The sequence below is a fragment of the Sorex fumeus genome, unplaced genomic scaffold, assembly GCF_029834395.1.
Source record: "Sorex fumeus unplaced genomic scaffold, SorFum_2.1 ptg000073l, whole genome shotgun sequence".
Lineage (NCBI taxonomy): Eukaryota > Metazoa > Chordata > Mammalia > Eulipotyphla > Soricidae > Sorex > Sorex fumeus.
Window position 1 is genome coordinate 13,322,612 of NW_026606130.1, and position 25,331 is coordinate 13,347,942.

General features: G+C 38.4%; 1 protein-coding gene across 1 annotated transcript in view; it reads right to left on the bottom strand.

Annotated features, from left to right (window-relative positions):
* Positions 1-25,331, bottom strand: part of HEPH (hephaestin) — a 244,155-nt gene that overhangs the window by 16,612 nt on the left and 202,212 nt on the right. Inside the window, exons 16-18 of the mRNA XM_056130041.1 lie at positions 18,911-19,136; positions 15,752-15,891; positions 14,288-14,450 (exon numbers count right to left, since the gene is read on the bottom strand). Of these exons, the coding sequence (XP_055986016.1) occupies positions 14,288-14,450; positions 15,752-15,891; positions 18,911-19,136 (529 nt within the window). The remainder of the gene's footprint in view (positions 1-14,287; positions 14,451-15,751; positions 15,892-18,910; positions 19,137-25,331) is intronic.

The following is a 25,331-nucleotide window of genomic DNA, read 5'->3' on the forward strand; positions in this document are numbered from 1 at the left end:
GGGAAAGGATATTCGCCGAATATACATCTGAAAAGGGGTCGATATCAAGGATATACAAAATACTGGTTGAACTCCACAAGAAGAAAACATCCAACCCCATCAAAAAATGGTGCAATGAAATGAATAGACACTTTCTCAAAGAAGAAATTCAAATGGCAAAAAGGCATATGAGAAAATGCTCTATATCATTAATCATCAGGGAGATGCATATCAAAACCACAATGAGATACCATCTCACACCCCAGAGCCTGGCCCACATCCAAAAGTACAAAAGCAACCGATGCTGGCGCGGATGTGGCGAGAAAGGGACACTCCTTCACTATTGGTGGGAATGTCGACTGGTTCATCCCTTCTGGAAAACAGTATGCACGATTCTCAAAAAATTAGGAATTGAGTTCCCATTTGACCCAGCAATACCACTCCTTGTAATAGATCCCAGAGAGGCAGAAATGTATAGTCGAAGTGACATCTGCATTGTTTGTTCATTGCAGCACTCTTTACAATAGCCAGAAACTGGAAGAAACCTGAATGCCCAAGAACAGATGACTAGTTAAAGAAACTTTGATATATCTACACAATGGAGTACTACGTAGCTGTTAGGGAAGATGAAGTCATGAAATTTATATACATGTGGTACAACATGGAAAGTATCATGCTAAGCGAAATGAGTCAGAAAGAGAGGGATAGACATAGAAAGATTGCATTCATCTGGGGAATATAAACTAACAATATATGAGATTAATACCCAAAAATAGCTGATATCAGCACCAGGAAGATTCCTCCATAGCTTAGAGGCCAGCCGGGCATTCTAGGGGAATGGGCAGCTCAGATAGAGAAGGGAGCACCAAATAAAGGGTGTTTGGAAGATCCTCCCAGGAGGGGAGGTGCATGTTGAAAGTAGACTATGGACTGAACATGTTTGCCACTCAAAGCCTCTTTTGCAGACCACAACACCCAGAAGGAGAGAGAGAACAAAAGGAATTGCCCTGCCACAGAGGTAGGGTGGGATGGGAGGGATGGGGGTGGGAGGGATATTATCCATGGTGGTGGAAAATGGACACTGGTGGAGGGATGGATATTTGATCATTGAATAATCGAAACCCAAGCACAAAAAATTGTTATCTACAACTGTACCTCATGGTGTTTCACTAATAATTATAATAATAATAAATGAGATTGACCACATCATTTTTAATTGACGGTTTTGCCTGACTGATGTCGCTGTTGTCCCAAAATTGCAAACGGGATTGAACCACTTTCTCCTTCATGCAAATTTCTACTTCACCGAGTGAGGAGAATTGGCAGCAATGTTTAAGAAGAGAACTCCCAGAACGACTACCAACTGGGAGCTCATTGGCAGGATTGCGGCAATATGAGAAGATGACTTCATTTGACATCGATGAGGAATATGATCGACTGGTTCAGCACCTCTATGACTGTGTGAGGAATGTCTAGAGAGGGACAGCCACAAACAGAAGCCTGTCTTCATAAACTCTTGAGCTCAGCCACACACACACACACACACACACACACACACACACACACACCTCCTTTCTTCTGTTTCTTTGCACAAATAAAGCATTTTCTTGCTCAGCATTATTCTAGCTGACCTATCAACTGGTGATGAATTTGTGTTGAAATCTCACTACCATTCTGTTGCTATTGATTTCTTCATGTTATTAGCAGTTGCTTTATGTATCTTTCTGCGCCCTCATTGGTTATTTATAAATTTATTAGTATGAGTTCTACCTGATGTGCAGATCCTTTGATCATTAAGAAATAACCTTCTGGGGGTATGGTGCCGCCAGCAGGTCAATCTGTACCTGTGAGGCTAGTGTTTCAGCAGCCTGATGGTGCTTCTAACTTCCAGATACCCCAAAATTGCTACTGTGCCTTTGGCCAGATCTCAAAAACTTGGGGCAAAGTTTACCAAGAAAGTAATCGGCCAAAAGTTAGATATGTGGAAGACACACCCACAAACCACCTCGGGTTCAGCTATAAAATTGGAGGCACGGACTCTCTGGTTCCTGATCGAGCTGCTTAACGGCCATGATCCCAGAGACTCAGAAACAAATCTTGAAACCAAATGTCTTTTGGCAGTATTGCATCCAGTCCCTGCAGTAGGTTACCAGCGCTGGGCCACCCCAGGTAGGAATAGGTTTTATGCCTTCGCCTGTTCCCCCTGGCGGCCTGGTGGCCGCCATCCTCCAGAGGCCACTGGACAGTCAGGTTTGGGCCCGCAGTGATGAGACACGTGGGGCCTCATGGGATGCGGGTGGAGCCGACCCTTTCCTCCCCACCCCAACGATACTCCGAGTTGCCACCCACGAACAGCCTCTCTGGCTCCTGATCAAGCTGCTTAAGGGCCATGATGCCAGAGACTCAGAAAAAAATCTCAAAACCCAGCATCTTTTGGCAGAAATGCGTCTGGACCCTGCAGTAGGTTGCTGTCGCCGGGCCACCCCAGGGGGAATAGGGTGCTGTCCCTCTTTCTGCTTCCCTTTGGCATCTCAGTGGCTGCCATCCGCTAGAGGCCATTGGACAGTCAAGTTTGGGCCCGCAGTGACAAGACACTTGGGGCCTCACGGGATGAGGGTGGAGTTGGCCCTTTTCTTCCCACCCCAACGAGACTCCAAGTCACCGTCCACAAACGACCTCTCTGGCTCTTGATCAAGCCATTTAATGGCCATGATCCCAGAGACTCAGAAACAAATCTCTAAACCCAGCAACTTTTGGTAGAAATGCATCTCGACCTGGCAGTAGGTTACTGGCGCTGGGCCAACCCAGGTGGGAATAGATTTCGTGCCTTGGCCTGTTCTGCCCGGCAGTCTGGTGGCCCCCATCCTCCAGAGGCCACTGGAGAATCATGTTTGGACCCGCAGTGAGGAGACAGGTGAGGCCTCACAGTATGGGGGTGGAGCCAGCCCTTTCCTACCCACCCCAACAAGACCCCAAGTCGCCGCCCACAAATGGCCTCTCTGGCTCCTGATCAGGCTGCTTAGTGGCCATGATCCAAGAGACTCAGAAACAAATCTCAGAACCCAGTGGCTTTTGGCAGAAATGCGTCTGGACCCCGCTGTCTGTTACTGTCACCAGGCCACCCCAGGAGGGAAAGGGTGTTGTTCCTCTGCCTGCTCCCCCTTGGAGGCTCAGTGGCCACCATCTCCCAGAGGCCACTGGACATCAGGTTTGGGCCCTCAGTGATGAGACACATGGGGTCTCACGTGATGTGGGTGGAGCCAGCCCTTTCCTCCCCACCCCAATGAGACCCCGAGTTATTGCCCACAAACTGCTTCTCTAGCTCCTGATCAAGCTGCTTAACGGCCATGATCCAAGAGACTCAGGAACAAATCTCGGAACCCAGGAGGTTTTGGCAGAAATCCAGCCAGATTTAATTGTTAAAATTTTGGAATTTAAAAATCGTGCGGCCACTACTGCAGCCATGCAACATCATATGTTATTCTTAACCAGCAATGGAAAACAAATTGTCTACTCTTGCCTTTTCAGCAGATCTGAGTGTTGGGTTAAAATCCCAAATAATAATCGTCGGTCTGGTGTCAAAATGTTGAATGTGATCAAAGTAGAGAGAGAGAGTAATGTGGAAATCATCTGCTCCACAGGTGGGGGGAGGTTGTGGGATGGTTGTATACTGGGGTTTTTGGTGGTGGAAAATGAGCACTGGTGAAGGTACGGATGTTTCATTGTATGACCAAGACTTAAACCCAAAAGTTTTGTAACTGCTCTCACGGTGATTCAATAAAATTATAAAAATTGAAAAAAAAGTAAGGTGGAATTTATGCCCAATCCAATCAGCTAATATGTGGCTGAATAAATAGCAGTACTCCTACATTTAAAAAAAAATTCAACCATCATTCGAATAAACACACAACCAGTTTGGAATGGAATGGAAAAAAAACAAGAGTTATGTAACTGGAATGCTAGATATTTTTTGTCCTTGCAATTATTCTTTAAATATATATGCATCGTCTGCCCCTGGATAGATCCTCCTGAAAAGTTCTCCTGGGGACAAAGAATAGTACAGTGGGTGGGGCTCTTGCCTTGCATGTGGAAACACTGCCAGGAGGAATTCCTGAGTGGAAGTCCTGAAAATCGCCAGGTATGGCCCAAAAACTTAAAATATTTTGAATATTTTTTAAAAGTTTTTCCTAAAAAAGAAAAAACTTAAAAAATTTTTTCAAGACTGAGTAGCAGTGTAGCACTGTCCTCCTGTTGTTCATTGATCTGTTCGAGCGAGCACCAGTAATGTCTCCATTGTGAGACTTGTTGTTACTGTTTTGGGCATATTGAATACTTCATCAGTATCTTGCCAGGCTTTGCCGTGTGAGTGGGCGGGATACACTCAGTAGCTTTCAAGGCTTTCCGAGAGGGGCGGAGGATTGAACCCGGGTTGGCCAAGTGTAAGGCAAATGCCCTACCCGCTGTGCTATCACTCCAGCCCCAAGATTGAGTAACCCAGAGAAATTATATAATAAAATGCCAAATCAGTAGGATTGCGCTTTCTTCCCAGATTATGTAACTTTAAGTATGCCTGTATTTGTAAAGATGCTGGGTGCTGGAGACAGAAAAACTCAATGATAACGGTATCACAAATAATAGCATTAATAAAGCCTAAGGTTGGAAAAAAAGGAAATAACCTTCATACTGTAACTTATAACATTCTTCAGCTTTATGTTTATGCCATCTGCTGTTAGAATGGTCACCTCTGCATTATTTGGGGGGTTGTTTGCTTGAACAATTATTTCCTTTCTTTTACTTTGACTCTGTGTTTGTTTTGATTGTTGCGATATGTTTCTTTCATACCACAAAGCATTGGGTTCAATTTTCTAGACTAGCTTGTCACTTTATATTTCTAAATTGGTGTGTTCAGCCTGTTAATGTTGAGAGATTATTGCTATGCTGTTTTATTCCATCTTTTTCAGTAGTTTATTTGGGGGTTGTGCATCTTAAAATAAACTGTTTACTTCTTATAACAACTGTTTTGAGTCTATGAATTATTGTATATAGCACTGTAGCACTGTCCTCCCATTGCTCATCTATTTGCTTGAGCAGGCACCAGTAACATCTCCATTGTGAGACTTGTTACTGTTTTTCGCATATCAAATACACCACGGGGAGAATGCCAGGCTCTGCCTTGCGGGCAGGATACTCTCGGTAGCTTGCCAGGCTCTCAGATGGGGACGGAGGAATTGAACCCGGGTCAGTCACGTGCAAGGTAAATGCCCTACCTCCTGTGCTATTGCTCATGGTATAAAGTATATGCCATGCATTATAAGAAAGATGATTCTGTGTTTTCTTTCATCTTCTGGCTTACATCATTCAATCAACATCACATTTTCCAGTTCCAAACACTTTGCAGCAAATTTCATGATTCAATCACTCATAGAAGTTGCCTAGTATTCCTATATATGTATGTATATATTTCATATCTTCATATTCCATTCATCTGTTGTGAGACTCCTAATTTGTGGCCACAAATCCTTAAGAAGAATGAGGAAACAAAGAAATTCACCTGCCCAGAGACAGAATTTCCAGAAAACCATTGATCCAAATAAATCTTCAAGCCTCAGTGAAAAGGACCATGGCACGAAATAGCAGTGGAAATAAAATAATCATTGGACTACATATTTAACCAGACAGATTTTGACTAATCTCAGAAAGGAGGCAAATCCTGTTGCAAAAAATCATGGGTATACTGGCATTTCAGTGAACTGAAAATTCTGGAGCAACCTTAAGAGGAGACCAAACCAAGTCCACACCCTATTGAAGTACCAGCATCCACAGCCTTACCCCCAATTGCTGCCATTTCACAGCCAGATCCACTGATTTATGCCTAATCTCTGCAGAGATGCTAAACCAACAAAAATTCCAGGTACACTGGTTTATTTTGGGCCAAAACCTCTGGGGACTAGTCTGGAGTGATGTGGGCAATGCTCCTCTGTTTCCAAGAGCCCTGGTAGTAATACTTCCACAACCACAGTTACCATATAAATTCATCACCCCAGTTCTAGAATCCTGGAATTTTTTTTTGAGCACACGGCTGAGTATACAACAGTGTAGTTGCACACCAAATGAGATGAGAAAGTAAGAAAAACAGCTAACTAAGCCAAATAAATACAAAAAGTAGAAAGCTCAAATATCAACAACCAGATCTTAACAACAAAATTAGGAAAGCACTTAGATCTCTTGGACTCAGAGGACAAAGCCGTAACCCCGGTCTCAAAGTGCAAGGAGCCAAAACACTTTAATTACAGATAAGAAACCTGGTGGGAATAGCTTCTGGAGCAGGTGCCCGGGCTGCGTTTGAAAGTCTGAGGGAATCTGGTGGTCCAGAGTAGACAGCCCTAACCCCGGTCTCTAGCTGCAAGGACCCAAAAAACTCCCATTACAGGTCAGAAGCCCAGTGGGAGTGGCTTCCAGGGTGGCCACTAATGCGGCGGCAAAATAATCTCCCTCACTGTACCACACAAAAGCCATAAATTAACTTCTTATGTGAATCTTTCACTAGGCCAGCCTGATTACCAAAACACATGAGACCAACAGTTCATTAATCACTACCTCAATTAATACTACACCAAAAGCACAACAGTAACGGTTTGCACGAAAGTCCAATCCACACAGCTCACAATGGTAAAGCACGGCAAAAACACACCAGGCTTAGTGAGTTAAGAAGCTAGCCCAGATGACTCAATCAGTAATAGTGAGCTAGACAACCTCTCTGATAAGGAATTTAGAAGGGAGTTATTAAGGATGAATAGGGAGGTAAAAGAGACAGTGGGACGCAATGACAAAAATACAAGAAGATTTCAAAGCAGAAATGAATAAAGTGCAAACGAAATTACAAAAAGAAATGGCAGATATAAAAAACCTGGTAAGAGAATTGAAAATCTCAGTGGAAGGCCTCAGCAACAGAGTAACAGCTGCTGAGGAAGGAAGCATTGAGCTCCAAGATGAGCTACAGAGAATCTCTAGACAACAGCAGAAAGTGGAAAAGAGCCTAAAAATGAACCAACACATATCAAGAGAAAATCTTAATAAAGCCAAGAGGAATAATACAATAATAATTGGAGGTCCAGAGGGACAGGAAGAAAACTGTGATAAAGAACAAACTGTAAAATACATAATTGCTATGATGTTCCCAGAGTCTAAGAGCACATGCGACCAGATTCAAGAGGCCCAAAGGGTACCGGCTAGAAGAAATCCTAATAAAAATACTCCAAGACACATCCTGATCAGAATGACAAAAACCTTAGGCAGAGATAAAATTCTGAAAGCAGCAAGACCAAAGAAGGAAATTGCCTATAAAGGAGAATCCTTAAGATTTACAGCTGACTTACCTTATGAAACCCTCAAGGTCCGAATACAGTGGTGGAATATAGTGAAAAGACTCAATAAAATAAATACCTCACTAAAAATACTTTACCCAGCTAGACACTCATTCATAACGGAAGGAACAATACACATTTTAACAGGCAAAAAACAACTCAGGAACTTCATAGACTCAAAACCATGGTTACAAGAAAAATAAATGGGCAATGGTAGACAAGAAAAGATCCTCAAATTAAACAAACTTTAGCAGAATATGAGAAAAATCCTACATCAATAATCTCTCTCAATGTCATTAATTGGTTAAACACACCAATTAAAAGACAAAGAGTGGCAGGATGGATCAGAGAACTGAACCCAACAATACTGCTGCCTGCAAAAAACTCATCTAAACAGTCAGAGTAAACACAGACTCAAAGTCAAAGGCTGGAAAACAATTCTAGAGGCAAACAACTCCCTCATAAAAGCTGAGGTGGCCATTCTAGTCTCACACCACATTGATTTCAAACTGAAGAAGGTCATAAGAGACTTGAAAAAAGATATTGATAGAAACACAATACTAGTGGGAGATTTTAATCACCTCTTTTTCACCTATGGATCAACTAGACTCAAACTTACCAAGGACATACTTAATCTTAGGGAAGAAATAGAAGAAAGGGGCTTAGTAGATATATACAGGACAATTCATCTTCAATAAACTGAATACAAATTCTTCTCAAATATGCGTGGAAATTCTCCAAGATAGACCATGTATGCTGAGCCACAAAACATCTCTCCATAAAGAAAATGAGATTGTGTAAACAATCTTCTCAGACCAAAATGTACTGTAAACAGAATTGAGTCATACACACAAACAAAAATGAAATCAAACACCTGGAAAATAAACAACACACTAGGGAACAACTAGTGGCTTAGAATGGAAATCAAAGAGGAAATCAAAAGACTACTTGAAACAAACGTTCCTGAATATACGAGTTACCAGAATTTATGTGTCGTGGCAAAAGCTGTGTTAAAAGGACAGTTTATAGTTCTATAAGCATTCCTCAGGAAGGAAAGCAAGCCTACATAGGTGACCTAACCTCACAGCTTAAGATCTTGGAGAATGATCAACAAAAGGAGCCCAACCCAGGCAGAAGGAAGGAAATAATAAAACTCAGAGCAGAAATTAATGAGATGGAAGCCAAAAATAATCCGGAAGATCAATGAAACCAAGAACTGGTTCTTTGAGACAATAAGCAAGATTGAAAAACCTTGAGCAAGACTCACAAAGAAAGGGATAGACAAAACCCGAATAAATAGACTCAGAAACAATACAGGGAAAATCACAATAGAAACTACAGAAATTCAAAGGACCCCCAGAGATTACTATGAAAATCTTTATGCCACGATACAAGAAAACTTCGAGAAAATGGATAATTTTCTGGGTTCCTATAACCTTTCTAGACTGAACTAAGAAGACCCGAGGTACCTGAAAAGACCTATCACCATTGAGGAAATTGAAATGGTAATAAAATTTCTCCCCTAAGACAAAAGTCCTGTCCCAGATGGGTTCACTAGTTACTTCTTCTAAATTTTTAAACTCCAATATTTTTAAGCTTTTGCAGGAAACTGAAGAATCATTAACACTTTCAAAGAGTTTCTATGAAGCAAATATCACCCTAATATCAAAAGCAAAGTGAGTTACCACAAAGAAAGAGAATTACAGGTCGATATTCCTGATGGACACAGATGCAAAGATCCTCAACAAAATCCTAGCAAAAATAGTCCAATGATTCATTAAAAAGATCATACACCAGGTGTAGGATAACATTGGTTTGCTTATTGCTCTCCCAACCTGTCAATTACCTTTGCCTCCTGATCAGACTCTGTTGGCTTGAAAATATTGTTTATCTCCTCTCCTTAATTTCCTTCTTATGGTTAGTTACTTCAGAGCAATTACTTTTTTGTATGGACACAGGAAGACAGTTAAAATATGTTTGAAACTTAGGAGTTAATTGATTCCAGATAATATTACCTCCTGGACATCTGCTCTTTTGACGTAAGCCTCATTTGCCTTACTTCATAGATCCCCCAAGATCAGGGTCTTGGTGAGGGACTGGACAGACTCAGGACAAGCTGTGAGTTATGTGTTACCCTGGCATCGAAAAGGCCCTGGCCAATGTGCTATAATGCTTAACTGTAAGTTAACTGTAACGGGCAAATTATGCCATGAACCAAAAAGTAATAACTAGATTTGGACCCTGCTGCGGTTAGGAATGAATAATCCTGCCTGAGCACTGTAGTCTGAGTCTGTGGTGAGATCTACCCAGGAGAGTTGATCTACAGGTCTAAAAGTGTCTATTTCTGTGTCGATACAGAATTGTAAATATTAGGAAGTAGAATTAAGATGTTAATTAATTACAGGCATAAGGAGAGGAGAAACACAGCTTAAGCGCTGTTTTGCCCACTTGGGCTGCAGGTGGTTGGGAAAACTTGAAAAATATGTTGATTGCACTTCCCGTGGGGATGTGTGGTTGGGGAAATGTGGTGAGAGAAGAGACAGAGGTACGTCTGAGATCGAAAAGAGAGAGTTGCAGCAGGATTGGGGAGAGTGCGACATAGAGAGTGGCTGCAGGTATTGAAGAAGAAGGAATTGTGAAGCGAGTTAGAGAGAGGGTTGGAGATTGCTGGAAGAGCGTTGGAGAGAGTTGTGAAAGTTGTGGAGAGAATTTGGGATAGCTACGAGAGCTGGAATAAACAGCAGCTGTTCATTAACCAGCTTGGCCTTTGTTCCTCCTTTGTGTGCCCAAGGCAATGACTGTCCTCGGTGGGGAAGTGGCTATAGTGGACCAAATGCTGGTGGTGAGAGAGGGCCGCACCGAGAACCCGCGAACATCTGCTAATCTTTGAGCACTCCTAGCGTCACCTGGGCAAAAGGTGCTTAAGACCCCTTAAATAAAAAGGGTTTACACAGACCAGGCAAAAGAAGTTTTTACATCTCCACGTATGGAGTTTTAACAACCATGACCAAATAGAATTCATCCTGGGGATGCAAGGATGGTTACAGATGGCTTAACATTCACAAATCTATCTACATAATGTATCATATCAATAAAATAAAATATAAAAATCATATGGTCATGTCAATAGACAAAGAGAAAGCATTTGACAAAATCCAGCACCGGTTTATGATAAAATCTCCCAAAAAATGGGAATAGAAGGAACTTTCCTCAGTATAGTTAAAGCTGTCTACCACAAGCCTATTGTAAATACCATTCTTAATGTTGTGAACTAAAAGTCTTCCCTCTAAGATCATGCACAGGACAAGGTTGCCTACTCTTTTTCTCCTATCAAATATCGTATTGGAAGTTCTAGCCTTAGCAATTAGTAAAGAAAAAGATATAAAGGGCATAAAGATAGAAAAGAAAGAGGTTAAGCTATCAAATTTGTAGACGATATGATACTAGACATAGAAAATCCTAAAGAATCTACAAAAAGCTCATAGAAACAATAGGTTTGTATAGTAAAGTGGCAGGCTACAAAATCAACATCCAAAAGTCCATGACTTTCCTATATACAAATAATGAAATAGAAGACAGAGATAATTTAAAAAAATCCTGTTCATATTACTGCCTCAGAAAATCAACTGTCTCAGAAGTAGTTTAGGTTAAGAGGTGAAAGAACTATACAAAGAACATTACAAAACAGTGCTTCAAGAAAAATAAAGAGGACACTAGGAAATAAAGCCACATCCTCTTATCATGGATCAGGAGGATTAACATTATCAAAATGGCAATACTCCCCAAAGCATTATACAGATTTAATGTGGTCCCTATAAGTATACACATGTCATTATTCAATGGCATAGACAAAACACTCCTGAAATTCATATGGAACAATAAATCCGCATGAATAGCAAGAGTAATCAGTGGGTAAAAATGATGGGTGGCATCACCTTCCCCAACTTCAAACTGTACTACAAAAAAGTAGTAATTAAAACAATATGGTATTAAACTAGAAATAGACTTGCAGACCAATGGAACAGAGTTGAATATTCTGTCACAGATTCTCAAACATATGACCACTTTGATAAAGGAGCAAGAAATGTGAAGTGGAGCAAGGAAAATCTCTTCAACACGAGTTGCAGTGAAAAATGGCAGCTAACTTCAAAAAATGAACCCTGATCTCTATCTAATACCAGGCAAAAAAGACAAATCAATGTCTGTTAAAGACCACAATATCAGACTTGAACCCGTAAGGTGCAAGGGGGAAAATGTAAGCAGAAATCTCCATTATATTGAAACTAAAGACATCTTTAATGATGAAGCTCCACTGACCAAGCAAGGGGAAACAATATAAACAAATGGGACTACATCAAACTACGTAGCTTCTGCACCTCAAATGATAAATTGACCAAAATACAGAGAAAGTTCACAGAATGGGAAAAAATATTTACCCAATACACATCAGATAAGGGATTAATATCCAGGATATACAAGATAATAATAGAATTGTACAAGAAAAAACCTCCAACTCCATCACACCAATGAAGAGATGTACAGAAGCTTCCTTCAAAAAGAAATACAAATGGTCAAAGGGCACGTGAAAAAATTCTCTACATCACTAATCATCAGGGAGATGTAAATAAAAACAACAATGAGATATCGTCTTGTACCACAGAGGACTGTGGTGCACATCGTCTTATAGCACACATGAAAAAGAACAAGAACATCCAGTGCTAGTGCTTATGTGAGAAGAATAGAACTTTTTTTCATTGTTTGTGGAAATGCCAACTGGTCCAGACTTTTTGGAAAACAATATTGACATTTCTCCAAAAACTAGAAATTGAGCTCCCATATGAATCAGCAATACCACTTCTGCAAATATATCCCAGATGTGCAAAAAACTCAGTAGAAATGGCATCTTCACTTGTTTATATTTTTTGCAGCACTATTCACAATTGCCAGAAACTGGAAACGAACCGAGTGCAGAAGAACAGACAACTTGTTAGAGAAACTTGGTACACTATACAATGGAATACTATGCAGCTGTGTAGGAAAGATGAAGTCATGAAATTTGCTCATTAGTGAATAGATATGGAGAGTATCATTAATATGTATGCTATATAAAGCATTAATATCCATGTTATATAAATTATTCACAAAGATAAATGGCAGCAGCAACTTCAGAAAAGTAATTCTACAAAATGGTAGAAGAAAATTAGTAGACTTACATGGAAAGTATCATGTTAAGCGAAATGAGTCAGAAAGAGAGGGATAGACATAGAAAGATTGCATTCATTTGGGGAACATAAAGTAACAAAATAGGAGACTGACACCCAAGAGTGGCCGAGATTAGTACCAGTAATTTTTCTCATTGATTTGGAGACCAGCCACACATGCTAGGGGAAAAGGGAGCTCAGATAGAGAAGGGAGCACCAAATAAAGGGTGTTGGGAGGATCCTCCCAGGATGGGAGAAGCATGCTGAAAGTAGACTATAGACCAAACATGATTGCCACTCATTGCCTCTTTTGCAAACCACAACACCCAAAAGGAGAGAGAGAACAAAAAGGAATGCCCTGCCACAGAGGCAGAGTGGAATGGGGGGTATGGGGTGTGGGACGGATACTGGGACTCGTGATGTTGGAAAATGGGCACTGGTGGAGGGATGGGTACTTGATCATTGTATAACTGAACCCCAAGCACAAAAGTTTGTAAGTCTACAACTGTACCTCATGGTGTTTCACTAATAAAAATTTTAAAAAAAGAAAAAAGAAAAAAAAAGAAAATAGTAGACAATTCTCTGAGAAGAAAGATGGATGATAAAAAGCACGTAAAGAAGCACTTGTCATCACTTATTATCAGAGAAATAAATCAAGGTGACATTAAGTTGTCATCTCACACTGGTGAGAATGATACAGTTAAAATTAACTAAAAACAATATGTGTTTCTGGGAATGTGATGATAAATGAATTCTCAACCATTTCTGGGTGGAATGTTTCCTAGTTCCACTCCAATGGAAAATAGTATGATTATATGTCAATAAATAAATAAGTAAATAAAAATTCCTGAACAGTTTCAGTTCTGTGTTATCTTCCTCCAGAAAACCACAGAAATAATTCAAAAAGACATTCAGACATAGTTATTCATTTCAGGCTTAGAAAAATAGCTAGGATGTTGAATCGACATAGGTGACCAATGATGAATTATTAGATAAAGAAATAATGCATGCACAATAAAATACTATGTAGCTTCAAGAAATGAAAAATCATACAATTTGCAACAACTTGGTTAGAATTGGAGCTTGTCATTTTAAATGAGGTGAGTCAGAGAAAGTGCAAAAACAATAATTTCACTTTATCTCTTGTATACAGAATAACAATATGAAAAATTCAAGGGATCTAGATCACGCTTGATCCTAGAGTACTAGAAAAAGAAGAAAAGGGAAGGAAGAAATTCAACCTTGCAGTGAATTCGAAAAGGCAGACTGAAAGTTACAGAGATAGGGGCCATTGACGTCAGGTGCATCAGCAGGATAGAGGTTTGGTATCTATATCTATATCTATATCTATATCTATATCTATATCTATATCTATATCTATATCTATATCTATATCTATATCATCTATATCATCTATATCTATATCTATGCTACAGAGTTAACAATGCTAAAGTTAGGAAAATCAAATTATGATAACCAGATGTAAAAAGACAAAGAGGGAATATGAGGACACTGGTGTTGGAAAACTGAGGCAGGTGGTGACATTGCTGAAATATTGTACACCTGGACTTCAACTATGAATAACTTCATAAAAAACAATGCCGTAATGAAACTGTGAAATAGAAATATCTGTTTTATTCTGGGATCATAAATGCAGTTACAAGAGGCTTCTTCAGATGATAGGATTCCTATTAGTTAGATAAAGTATTAGAATACAACTTTTCTTGGGTAGTTACAACTTACCTATTTGAGGCAAAACAGTAAAAATGGTCTCCATGCCAGCATGCACATGGTCAGCTACGTGGCAGTGCATCAGCCAAGTGCCAGGATTGCTAGCAACCATCTCCACGACCTCAAAGGTCCCTGGGAATAGATCTACCACATCTGCTCTGTATCTCTCTCCATTCTGCAAAAGATATTTTGGGTAGGAGAGAGTAAGTTAAAGTTATAGAGATATATCAGAACTTGAACTAAGTTGGAACCTACATGAACTTAATGGCCATAGAATTCCAGATTCATAGACAAGAGATCTTATCCTTATCTTTTATCAACTGACCCATAACATTGAATAAACAATGAATCTACTTGTACATAATAAAATTTACTAAACCAAAAGGCTCTCCAGCTTTATTTAGGATGTTAAAACATACACATACTAAAATCTGGGATGAACTGAATCAATCATTACCGCAAAGAAGGGTCCACCTATTTCCTGTACAAAAGAATTCAGATTAGTTTATCCTCCATGCCATCACTTTTATCAGGATTTCAATATTTTCAAATACAGAAATTTCCAGAGAGATATATTATACATAATTTAAGAGACTTTCCTTGCATACGGCCAAATCAGGCACAGCATTTTATTCTCCAAGCACTGCCACAAGTCATGCCAGAGTACAGAATAAAGAATAACTCTTGAGTTTTGTCCTGTGTGTCTTCGAAACAAAATATAAATGTATATATATGGCAGTTGACTTGCTTTTATATTACCCTTATATAGGTTCATGATAATCTCTAGTTTAACAATTTTAGTATGTGTTTTTGAGGCAAGCACAACTCTTCTAAATATTTAAATATTAATACATACAATTGTCACCATTTTAATTTTTATTAGTTTTAGTTTGGGGGCTATAACTTGTGATGCTCAGATGTTACTTCTGATTTTGCATTTAGGAATTACAACTGGAAGTGCTTGGGAAATTATATGTAATACTTGGAATTGAACCCAGATCAGTCATGTGCAAGGCACTTCTTGGCATTCCCATCTCTCTGGCACTAGCCTTTTCTAAAATTATATTTTCTTTTAAACCTACACACTGTTCTCTATAACTTCTGAACTGTAGACCTTATGATGAATTGGAAATTTTAAGGAATTCTGCAATACTGTTCTGAAATTCTGTTCTCTGAGGATCACTGCTCAGAGTGTATCCCAAATTCTTGAGACTAAATTACATTTATCCTTTTGATGGTCTAATTTTACAAATGAGCATTTATATCTTCTAAATCATATGACGCAGTTAAGACCTAGAAATTTGACCTTTTCAGTGATATTCAAGCAAACCAGAATTCCCAGCCTAAGTTTCCCCTTATATGACTACTTCCCTTTTGATTTATTTGTATTCATTCCTTATTATTCCTTTATTCTTCTATGGCTATCAAATCCCTTCTCTAATCACTTCTTGGGCACACAGCTTTCTTCTAGCTCACCTGATAGAGGAAGCTCTCTGCATGGAAGTGGACAGTGTGTATGTCAATATCTTGGCCCATTGCCAACATGTACCAGGCCACTCGTTCTCCTTGGTACATTGAAAGACCCCTAAGATTGGCATAGATCTTTCCATTGATGGCTGCAAAAGAAGAAAGCATCATTTAGATTTATAATTTTGGTTTCCCTTCACCACCACTTTTGAGTTAGTTACTTTCATCTGATGATAAAAATTAGCCTCCTAACTTCTCTTATTTCTGTTCTGTTATCTTCCAGTTTATTTTAACATTGGTGTATCCAGTGACATTTTAAATGTCTAATATGACTATATAATTTTGTTGCTTAACATTTTTAAATTAGTTTTGTTGAGGTCAAAATATAAGGTTCATCTGAAAAACTCAGGTATATTCGACTTGTGACTAAAATCTCCAGGCTCGCACAGAGTCGGGAATGGGCGACCTTTGCCTTTGTCCCTGTATTTCTCATAGCTTTCCAGTCATGTCCAGGAACTGCCTCTGGCACCATATAAGCTCTTTAATGGCCACGATCCAGAGACTTCCAAATAAGACTCTCGGAAGAGTGCAACGCAGAACAATACACCATAGAGATGCCTCCGGATCCCAGAATAACTATCCAGTTAAAAAAAAGTTAAATTGACCTCTATACCTAGAGTACACGGTCACATTCAAAGCCATGCAGCATCTCATACTCTGCACCAAGAGTAGCACATCACATTTGATGGGGTGTAAAGTAGAAGGCAACACATCTTAGGGAGAGAAAAAATATATATATACACACACACATATGTGTGTATACAGAAGCACACAAGGCTCAAAATTTAACAACATGATAGTAATCTCTTATACAAGAGCTTAGTGACTCCAGGGTGAAATAAAGCAATTTTGACACACAAAAAAATCAAGGTCCATAGCTCCAAGTTCAGTCAAATTTCTTCTAAATATATCAATTTTGAAACTCCAAAGTAACTTAAACCCAAATTACTATGTTACCCAAAGTATATTTTCAGTCTAATTTTCCACTTCATATACAATTTAAAGTCTTTTTTATTATACCATTTTTGGCCTTATATACAGTCTCTGTGTTCTTGTTGATATTTTCAGCTTCCTTCCCAGAAATATATATCTTTTATTATCTTTCAAAAATTCAGTCAAACATTCTACTCCATGAATATTTCCTCACATAACTCTGTTTAGAACCTTTCATCTTCTGCATCCGTTTATGCTTCTAAATTTTTCCAATGATATTTATGTCATCTTTGGAACTTTTAAATAATCAAACATGCCTTATAAAATTTAACTTTTCTTTTAATTTATAGCTTGTATGCCTAATTAGACTGTATTTTCACAATAGGAAGGACATAGATTATTATGTACAATAAATGTTTTAAAACATGTTAAATACATTTTCACATTCATGAGATAAATAATAAGTTTAATGTATGGCTGCTCACATCTGTATCTTTGAGGTAGATAATTTAGAGGTAAAGATAATTTATCTTTGAGGTAAAGATAATTTAGAGCTTTTGCTCTAAAATTAATTTACAGTGGCAAGACGGTGCTGGGGGTACATTTCCCCATTTCACATATTTTCATATAGGTAAGTTTATTGTTAGTTTATACCAGAGGAAAAGTTACATAAGTGATATTTATAACCTGTCTCTGTTCCTATCCTATTAAATTTCAAATTTGAGAGAATGAATGAAACATACATTCTTATACACTTATTAATCCTTCTTGTTTTATTCTGAAGATGTAAGGGATACAAACAGCCTTATTATAACATGGTTGGGATATGTTGCCTCTGAACAAATGAAGAGTTATTGCTGAACATCTCTATGTCAGAATATGATAGATATTTCAGGGAAATTATCTAGATTTCCATTTAGTTGCATAACTAAGTTGATTTTTCCAAATTTAGTATTCCCAGTAATAAAGCTCACATTCAAATCATAAATACTATTAGTTTAGTAAGCCAGAAGGGTAGGAAAGGAATAATTTATCTGCCCTAAATCCTTAACATTATATTTTTATATCCAAATCCAGCATCCTAAATTGCTAAACAAGTACTAATTTACAAAGTGGTACATAGATTAATAGCTAAAGAGTTTGAGTGAATATCTACAAAAGCAAAGAGACAAAGATTGACAACAGCTAAAACCTGAACTAGGAAGATACAATTACTTTATCATTGTATTTTTTGGTCTTTTACCTTTTATTTTTGTCATTTGACATGAACTCAAAATTTGTCTTTGTAAAATCTGTTAAGATCTATTCTAGTATGAATAATTCATATCAGCGACAATGAGATACTACTTTTGTGTTCCATTAGAGTCACTATAAAAGATTTAACGTCTCAATATAAAACAAATTATGGGCTAACAGTGATAGTTAGAAATTGTTTCATACATTTGAATTTCTCTCTATTTGAAATTTTCTCTTATGGCAGTCATTTCTTTGAAAAAGGGAAGTTTTGTATGTAAAATTCCCGGTCAAATGAATTGAAGCATCAGAAGTTATTTCATATATATAATATAAACCTATAATTCTACTCTCTGAAGCTAAGTCCTTTGATTTTTTTATCCTTAGAATGAACTTTTGACTAGAAAATAAATTTATTTTTATCCATGTTGAAATTCAATCTACATAGATATACACTGGTGAAGAAACAGAATATTAGAAATTAAGCTGAGCACTTTTAAGCAGGGGGACCCTCATTATCAAGAGATATATTGGGCATAATAAATACTTGGAGTCTAATAAATATATTGGACCTAAATTCTAATAACAAGGTTAAACTGAGAATTTTGAAGCAAGGGTGCTCAAAAATACAGTGATCAACAAATACATTGAGGGTCAACAAATGCTGTTCTTGTCTTCTGTAACATTTAAAAATGTGCTTATGATATGAGTTTTCTGCTTTTCGGTATCAGATCTTAAGAGAATCACAGATATGTCTTGTATATGTAAATAAATTAAAATAAACTGTTTTTGTAACTCGTCCATGCAACCTTCCTAACCTTTTAATGATACATAGAAATATAACCTTGCATCGTAATTCAATCTCTTTACCCATAATAGGCTTTTTAAATTCCCATGCAACAGTTGGGGCTTTGGAAGAAATTTGGCTTATTTTCTACAGACCATGCATTTTATTACTCTCCAAGAAAGTGTCGTCTTGTAGATTGACAAGGCTTGGTTCCTGGGATCCATAAGTTGACACATTTTCTTCTAGATACCAAGATTTATTCTCATCAAAGATCAAGAATAGCAAGCTAAATTCTCGGTCTACATCACTCCTTTCTCCATTGAGGTCCAGGATGTCCTTTTTGCAGATTATTAAAGGCCCAATAAGGCCACTATACATGTCCTGAAAGAGAAAGCATAAGGAAAGAGGGGAAAAAATCGGACTTCTTCCGGGTTACAGTGCTCTATAGAAAGCAAGTGTGAGATCTAAGCTAACTCTGCCTTCAGCGCTTCCTCATATATTTTACGTTTATTAACACTTTTCAATATTATGTGGTTTCATTTTCACAACCATCTTGGAACACAGGTAAAATGTGCCATCTATCTTACGTCCTAGCTGTATGCATATCTCTAAATCCAATATGCTCTTTAACAATTCCGTATCTCTTCAAAACTTGTCTCTCCAACTTGTAATTCCCTACACCCTAGCTCAGCCCCATGAGGCCCCCGAAGAAGCCAGGATACCCAGTAAGATCCCACCTAGGTCTACAAAATTACTGCTTCCAGTCTCATGAACTCAAAATGTCTAGGAAGTAGTTGGGAAGCTGCATATAGAATTTATGATCTTTCCCCCAGGTCAGGATCCTGTGAATCACAGGGCTGAATAATATGGATGATCATTTATTCATTTCTTTATATCTCTGAGTGAGCATGCATTGACATTCTAACCATAGTTATACAATAACACACAAAACCTCCAGACTTCAAATGAGAAAGAAATGCAGAATGTCATCATGCTTAGTGAATGAAGATACTTATGTCTTTAACCCTAAACACAATCAGTAATAACCACTATAGAACCTCTCTGATAAAGACTTTAGTGAAGAAATGCTGATATTTAAGAAGCTCAAAGGAATAATGAGATGTACGGCAAGCATAACAAAATAGAACATAATAACAGAAATTAGAAAACTACTAGCTGTGAGAGAATTAAAGAATTTAGTAGTTGAATTGAAAAAAATCACTGACAAGCCTCAGCAGCAGAGTAAGAGTAACTGAGGCCAAAAATCAGTGAACTCCAAGATGAGATGGAAATTTCCAGTGCTAAAGAGTGCATGCTCCCAGATCCACAGGACCCAAAAGGTACCAGCTAAAAGAGACCCAAAATAAAATACTTCGAAACACATCCTAATCACAATGATGAAAACTAAATAGAATACTGAAATCAGGAAGGTCAATGTAGGGAATTATATGCAAAGGAATGTTCTTGAGATTTACAGCAGATATATCAAATGAGAACATCCAGGCACAAAGTTAAAGCGGTGTTATAGAAAAAAAAACTCGTTAAAATAAAAACCTCACCAAGAATACCTTATCTAGTCAGACTCTCATTACGATTGAAGTTAAGATACACAACTTAATGTGTAAACAACTGCTCAGTAATTTGAAACCATCTTTGCAAAAATAACTGAAGGGTTCACTTTAAGCTAAAACAAACTTCACAAACGCACCAAACTTCTACATAAAGATGCCCAAAACTCCAAGTCAATAATATCTCATGCATACTGTCTAAAATCACAAATTAAGAGACACAGAGTGACAAAACTGATAAAAAATGAATCCAACATTCAGTTCCCTGATAAAAGCATATTCAAATAGTCATAACAAACACTGTTTTAAAGGTTGTAAAACAATTCTTCAAGCTAAAAGATTCCTCAAAATGCTGAGGTGGCCATATCAATGTCAAATCATATATATTTCAGCATACAAAGGTCCTAAAAATAGGCTATTTTTAGTGAATAAGAATTGTGTACATCAGGAAGAAAATTACACTACTAAACATATATGTACCTACTGGTAAAGGTAAAGGTAAAGGCCCTCCCGTTGATCGTCGATTTGCTCGAGCGGGCCCAGTAACGTCTCCATTGGAGACTTTGTTGTTACTGTGTCTGGCATATCAAATACTCTCGGTAGCTTGCCAGGCTCTCCGAGAGGGGCGGAGGAATCGAACTCGGGTCAGCCATGTTGGCCGCTTGTAAGGCGAACGCCCTACCCGCTGTGCTATCGCTCAGTACCTAGTGAGGGACCAGAAAACTACTTAAAACAACTGCTAATAAATTTCAAGGAGGATATAACAGCACAAGAGTAGTTGGAGATTCCAACACCACTCTGTCTCCTCTGGATAGATCAGTCAGACTAAACTTCAGCAAGAGAATACTGGCTTTGAAATATAAATTGAATATAAGAGGTTAGTAATAGAATATAGGGGGGTGTTTATTTCCCCCAAAGATGAATGTACATTATTCTTCAGTGCACACGGGACATACGCCAGGATAGACAACAGGTTGGGCCACAAAAATTACCCCTTAATGCAGAGGATATAAATTGCATCGTCTTCCTAAACTATGATGCACTGAAATACTAGTGAAACACAAAGAGAAATGGAGAAATAATGCGAATACATGGAAATTAACCTGGTTATTACTGAACTACCAATGCGGCAGAAAGAAAATCAAAGAGAAAGTAAAAAAAAAATCCTGGAAAAGAACAATAGTGAGGACACTAGCTACAAAACTTGTGGAAAACAGCAAAAGTTGTGTTAAGAGATACATTTATAGTACTGCAAAGAATTAATCGGGAAGGAAAGAAGAGCCCTCATAAATATCCAAAAAGTTTCAGCACGATTGACCATATCGACATGGTGACCAAGCTCATTGAAGTTTCGTGAGAGTTCAAGATGCCACTCTGTCTAACGTTCATTGATTTAAAGAAGACCTTTGATTCTGTTGAGACTGAAGTGGTCATCGAAGCCCTAGCCAAATAGGGCATTCAAACTCAGTACATCAGGATCCACTGCGAGCTGTATTATGGATTCACCACCAGGATCTCGCCATTCTACAAGGAAGTGATCATCGACAATTTCACTGAAACTCTTCAGTGCCATCATGCGAGGACTGGAATGGGAATGAATGGGCATGAAGACAGATAATTGGTAACTTCACCACCTCCGCTTTGCTAATGACATTGTTCTAATAACAGCAAACAACACCCAAGCTGCATGAATGCTGACCGACTTCGACCATGAGTGTGGAAAGGTCAGACTGCAGCTGAATCTCATGAAGACAATGTCCATGAGAAATGAACTAGTTCCTGATGTTCGATTTCCTCTCAACAGAATGAACACCTCTGAATTCAGCAGTTATGTGCACCTGGGTAGAGAACCCAACATGACGAACAACTTGGCGCTAGAAATGAGCAGGAGGAAGAGAGTGGTGTGGAATGCCTTCAAGAGCATTGAAGAAGTTGTTAAGAGGATGAAAAACCTCCAGCTCTGGGCACAACTTTTAGACTCCGCCATTCTTCCTGCACTAACATACACCTCAGAGACCTGGGCCCTACAAAAACAGGATGAGAATGCTATTCAGGTCTACCAAAGAGGAATCGAAAGAGCTATGCTTGGAGTATAATGCTTCAGTTAAGTGAGAGAAGGAATCCGGAGTTCTGACCTTTGTCGATGATCGAGGATCAGGAACACTGCCTCCTTTTCCAAGGTGTCGAAAATCATGTGGGCTGGACACGTAATGCTATCTGGTGATGACCTCTGGACTAGAAATGTTACTGACTGGATTTCATGGGGCATGAAAAGAATGCCTGGCCACCCACCTACGAGATGGTCAAACTTCTTCGTCAAGACCCTGAACTAATGGTTTCCATGCTCTTCATGTTCCTGGAATGAACAGACGCCATTGGGCTACACTAGCACATGAAAGGGATGAATGGAGACATTACTGGTGCCCTCTCAAGCAAATCAATGAGCAACGGGATGACAAGTGACAAATGTGTCATACTTTAAGAAGTAGGAAAATAACCGACAAAAAGAGCCCGAAGGAGGCAGAAGGAAGGAGACAATTAAACTAAGAGCAGAAATCAATGTAATGGAATCCAAAATAATCCAAATGATTAATGAAATAAAGAGATAGTTCTTTGAAAAAGTAACCAAGATAGATAAATCATTAGCAAGACTCAAAAAGTAAAAGTGAGATAATCCTATTATGTCAAATCAGATAGGAAAGATGGAACATTACAAAACATATCACAGAATTCAAAGGATCATCAGAGAATACTTTCTAAAACCTCCATGCCATGAAATGAGATAATCTATAACAAATGGACAAATCTTTGGGCATTTTTAAACATTCCAATGCTAAAGAAAGAGATATGGAACTATATATATATATATATATATATATATATATGAGATTTAAATGGTAACCAAAAGTCCCAAAGCAAAAGTCTGAACCCAGATAAGTTTACCAGTAATTTTGTTCGAAATTTTATTTTTATACTTTTTAAAGAGGTGAATCACCATGAGATACAGAGTTTTAAAACTGTTCATAGTTATGTTTCAGCCATAAAGTGTTCCAACACCCATCCCTCCACCCAACCCTCCTCCACATTCCAACCACGAATGTCCCTAGTTTCACCCACCCTCGACATGCTTCTCAAACCTGTCTCTATGGCAGGCCCAATTCTTTATTCCCTCTTTCTCTTTCACTCTCTTTATCTCTCTCTGCCTACTTTGGGGCATTAAGGGTTTTTTAAAATTTTTTTTAATTTAATTTTTCTTTACCTATTTTTAGCATGCAATACCTTATTAAGATTGATGATGTTCAACTACCATTGTCATAGTGGTCCCTTCTCTATCCCAACTGCCTTCTCCCCTACCACTTGAGGGACACTTGCAACTGTTGACAAATCATCCTGGGCCTTTATCTAAAATGCCCATGTCATGAAATGAGATACCCTGTGTATTAGTCTCATATTATGTTTTTTTTTATATCCCACATGAGTCCAATAATTGTATATCTATCCCTCTTCTTCTGACTCATTTAACTCAGCATGATATTCTCCATGACCATTTATAAAAAATTTCATAGCTTTATTTTTCCTGACAGCTGCATATCATTCCATTGTGAAGATGTACCAGAGATTCTTTGACAAGTCATCTCTTCTCAGGGCAATCAACTTGTTTCCAGATTCTGGCTAATTTGAAGAGTGCTGCAAGGAACATATAAGTGCAGAGAGCATTTCTGATGTATGTTTTGGGGACCCTGCGTTGTATTCCCAGACATAGTAATACTGGGTCATATGGAAGCTTAATTTCTAGCTTTTTGAGGAATGCTTATATTGTGTTCCTTAAAATCTGCACCATTTAGGATTTTCACAACAATAAAGAGTCCCTTTCTCCCCTTGTTCCTGCAAGTATTAGTTATTCTTATTTTTTGACGTGTGTCAGTCCCTGTGGTATGAGATGATTTCTTATTGCTATTTTAATTTGCATTTTTACCAATTATTAGTCATGTAGAGCATTTTCATGTGTCTTTTGGCCATTTTATTTCTTCTTTCAGGAATTTTCTGTTCACTTCTCTCCATTTTTTGATGGGGTTGGATGCTTTATCTTGTAAAGTTCTACCAGTGCCTTATATATCTATGATAATTACCCTTTATCAGATGGGTATTGGGTAAATAAGTTCTCCCAAACTGTGGGCTGTCTTTGTATCTTGGTCACCATTTTTTGAGGTGCAGAAGTTTCTCAGTTTAATATAGTACCATTTGTTTATCTTTGCTTGCAGTTGTGTGGTCAGTGGTGTTTGATCCTTGAATATTCCTTGATCTTCAATGTTATGGAGGGTTCTGCACCCGCATTTTCCTCCATGTTTCTTAAAGTTTCAGGTCTGATATTGAAGTCTTTAAACCATTTTGATCTGACTTTCGTGCCTCATGTTGGAATGAGGCACAGATTTCTAATATAGCTTTCCAGTTTTCCTAGCACCAACTGTTGAAGAGGCTTTTTAAATCAACTTCAAATTTCTTGCTCCTTCATCAAAGGGCTGGAGCGATAGCACAGCGGGTAGGGCGTTTGCCTTGCACGCAGCCAACATGGCTGACCCGAGTTCGATTCCTTCGCCCCTCTCGGAGAGCCCGGCAAGCTACCGAGAGTATTCGATATGCCAGACACAGTAACAACAAAGTCTCCAATGGAGACGTTACTGGGCCCGCTCGAGCAAATGATCAAAGAGTAGGTGGTTATATATCTGAGAGTCAATTACAGAAATTCAACTCTTCCACCAATCTGTGGGTCTGTATTTATTTTAATACCATGCTGTTTTGATTGTTATCGCTTTGTAGTAGTTTGATTTGGGGGAAGGATTACTTTAGATATTCGTGAGTGTTTATTAGATAAGACTTTCTGCCAATCATTTACAAGGTATTTTAAGAAATCACAGAAACACTCTCAACCTGTTTCTATGAAGCAAATATTACCCTGGTACTAAAAGTAGACAAACACAAAACAGAATTATGCTTATGAACATAGATG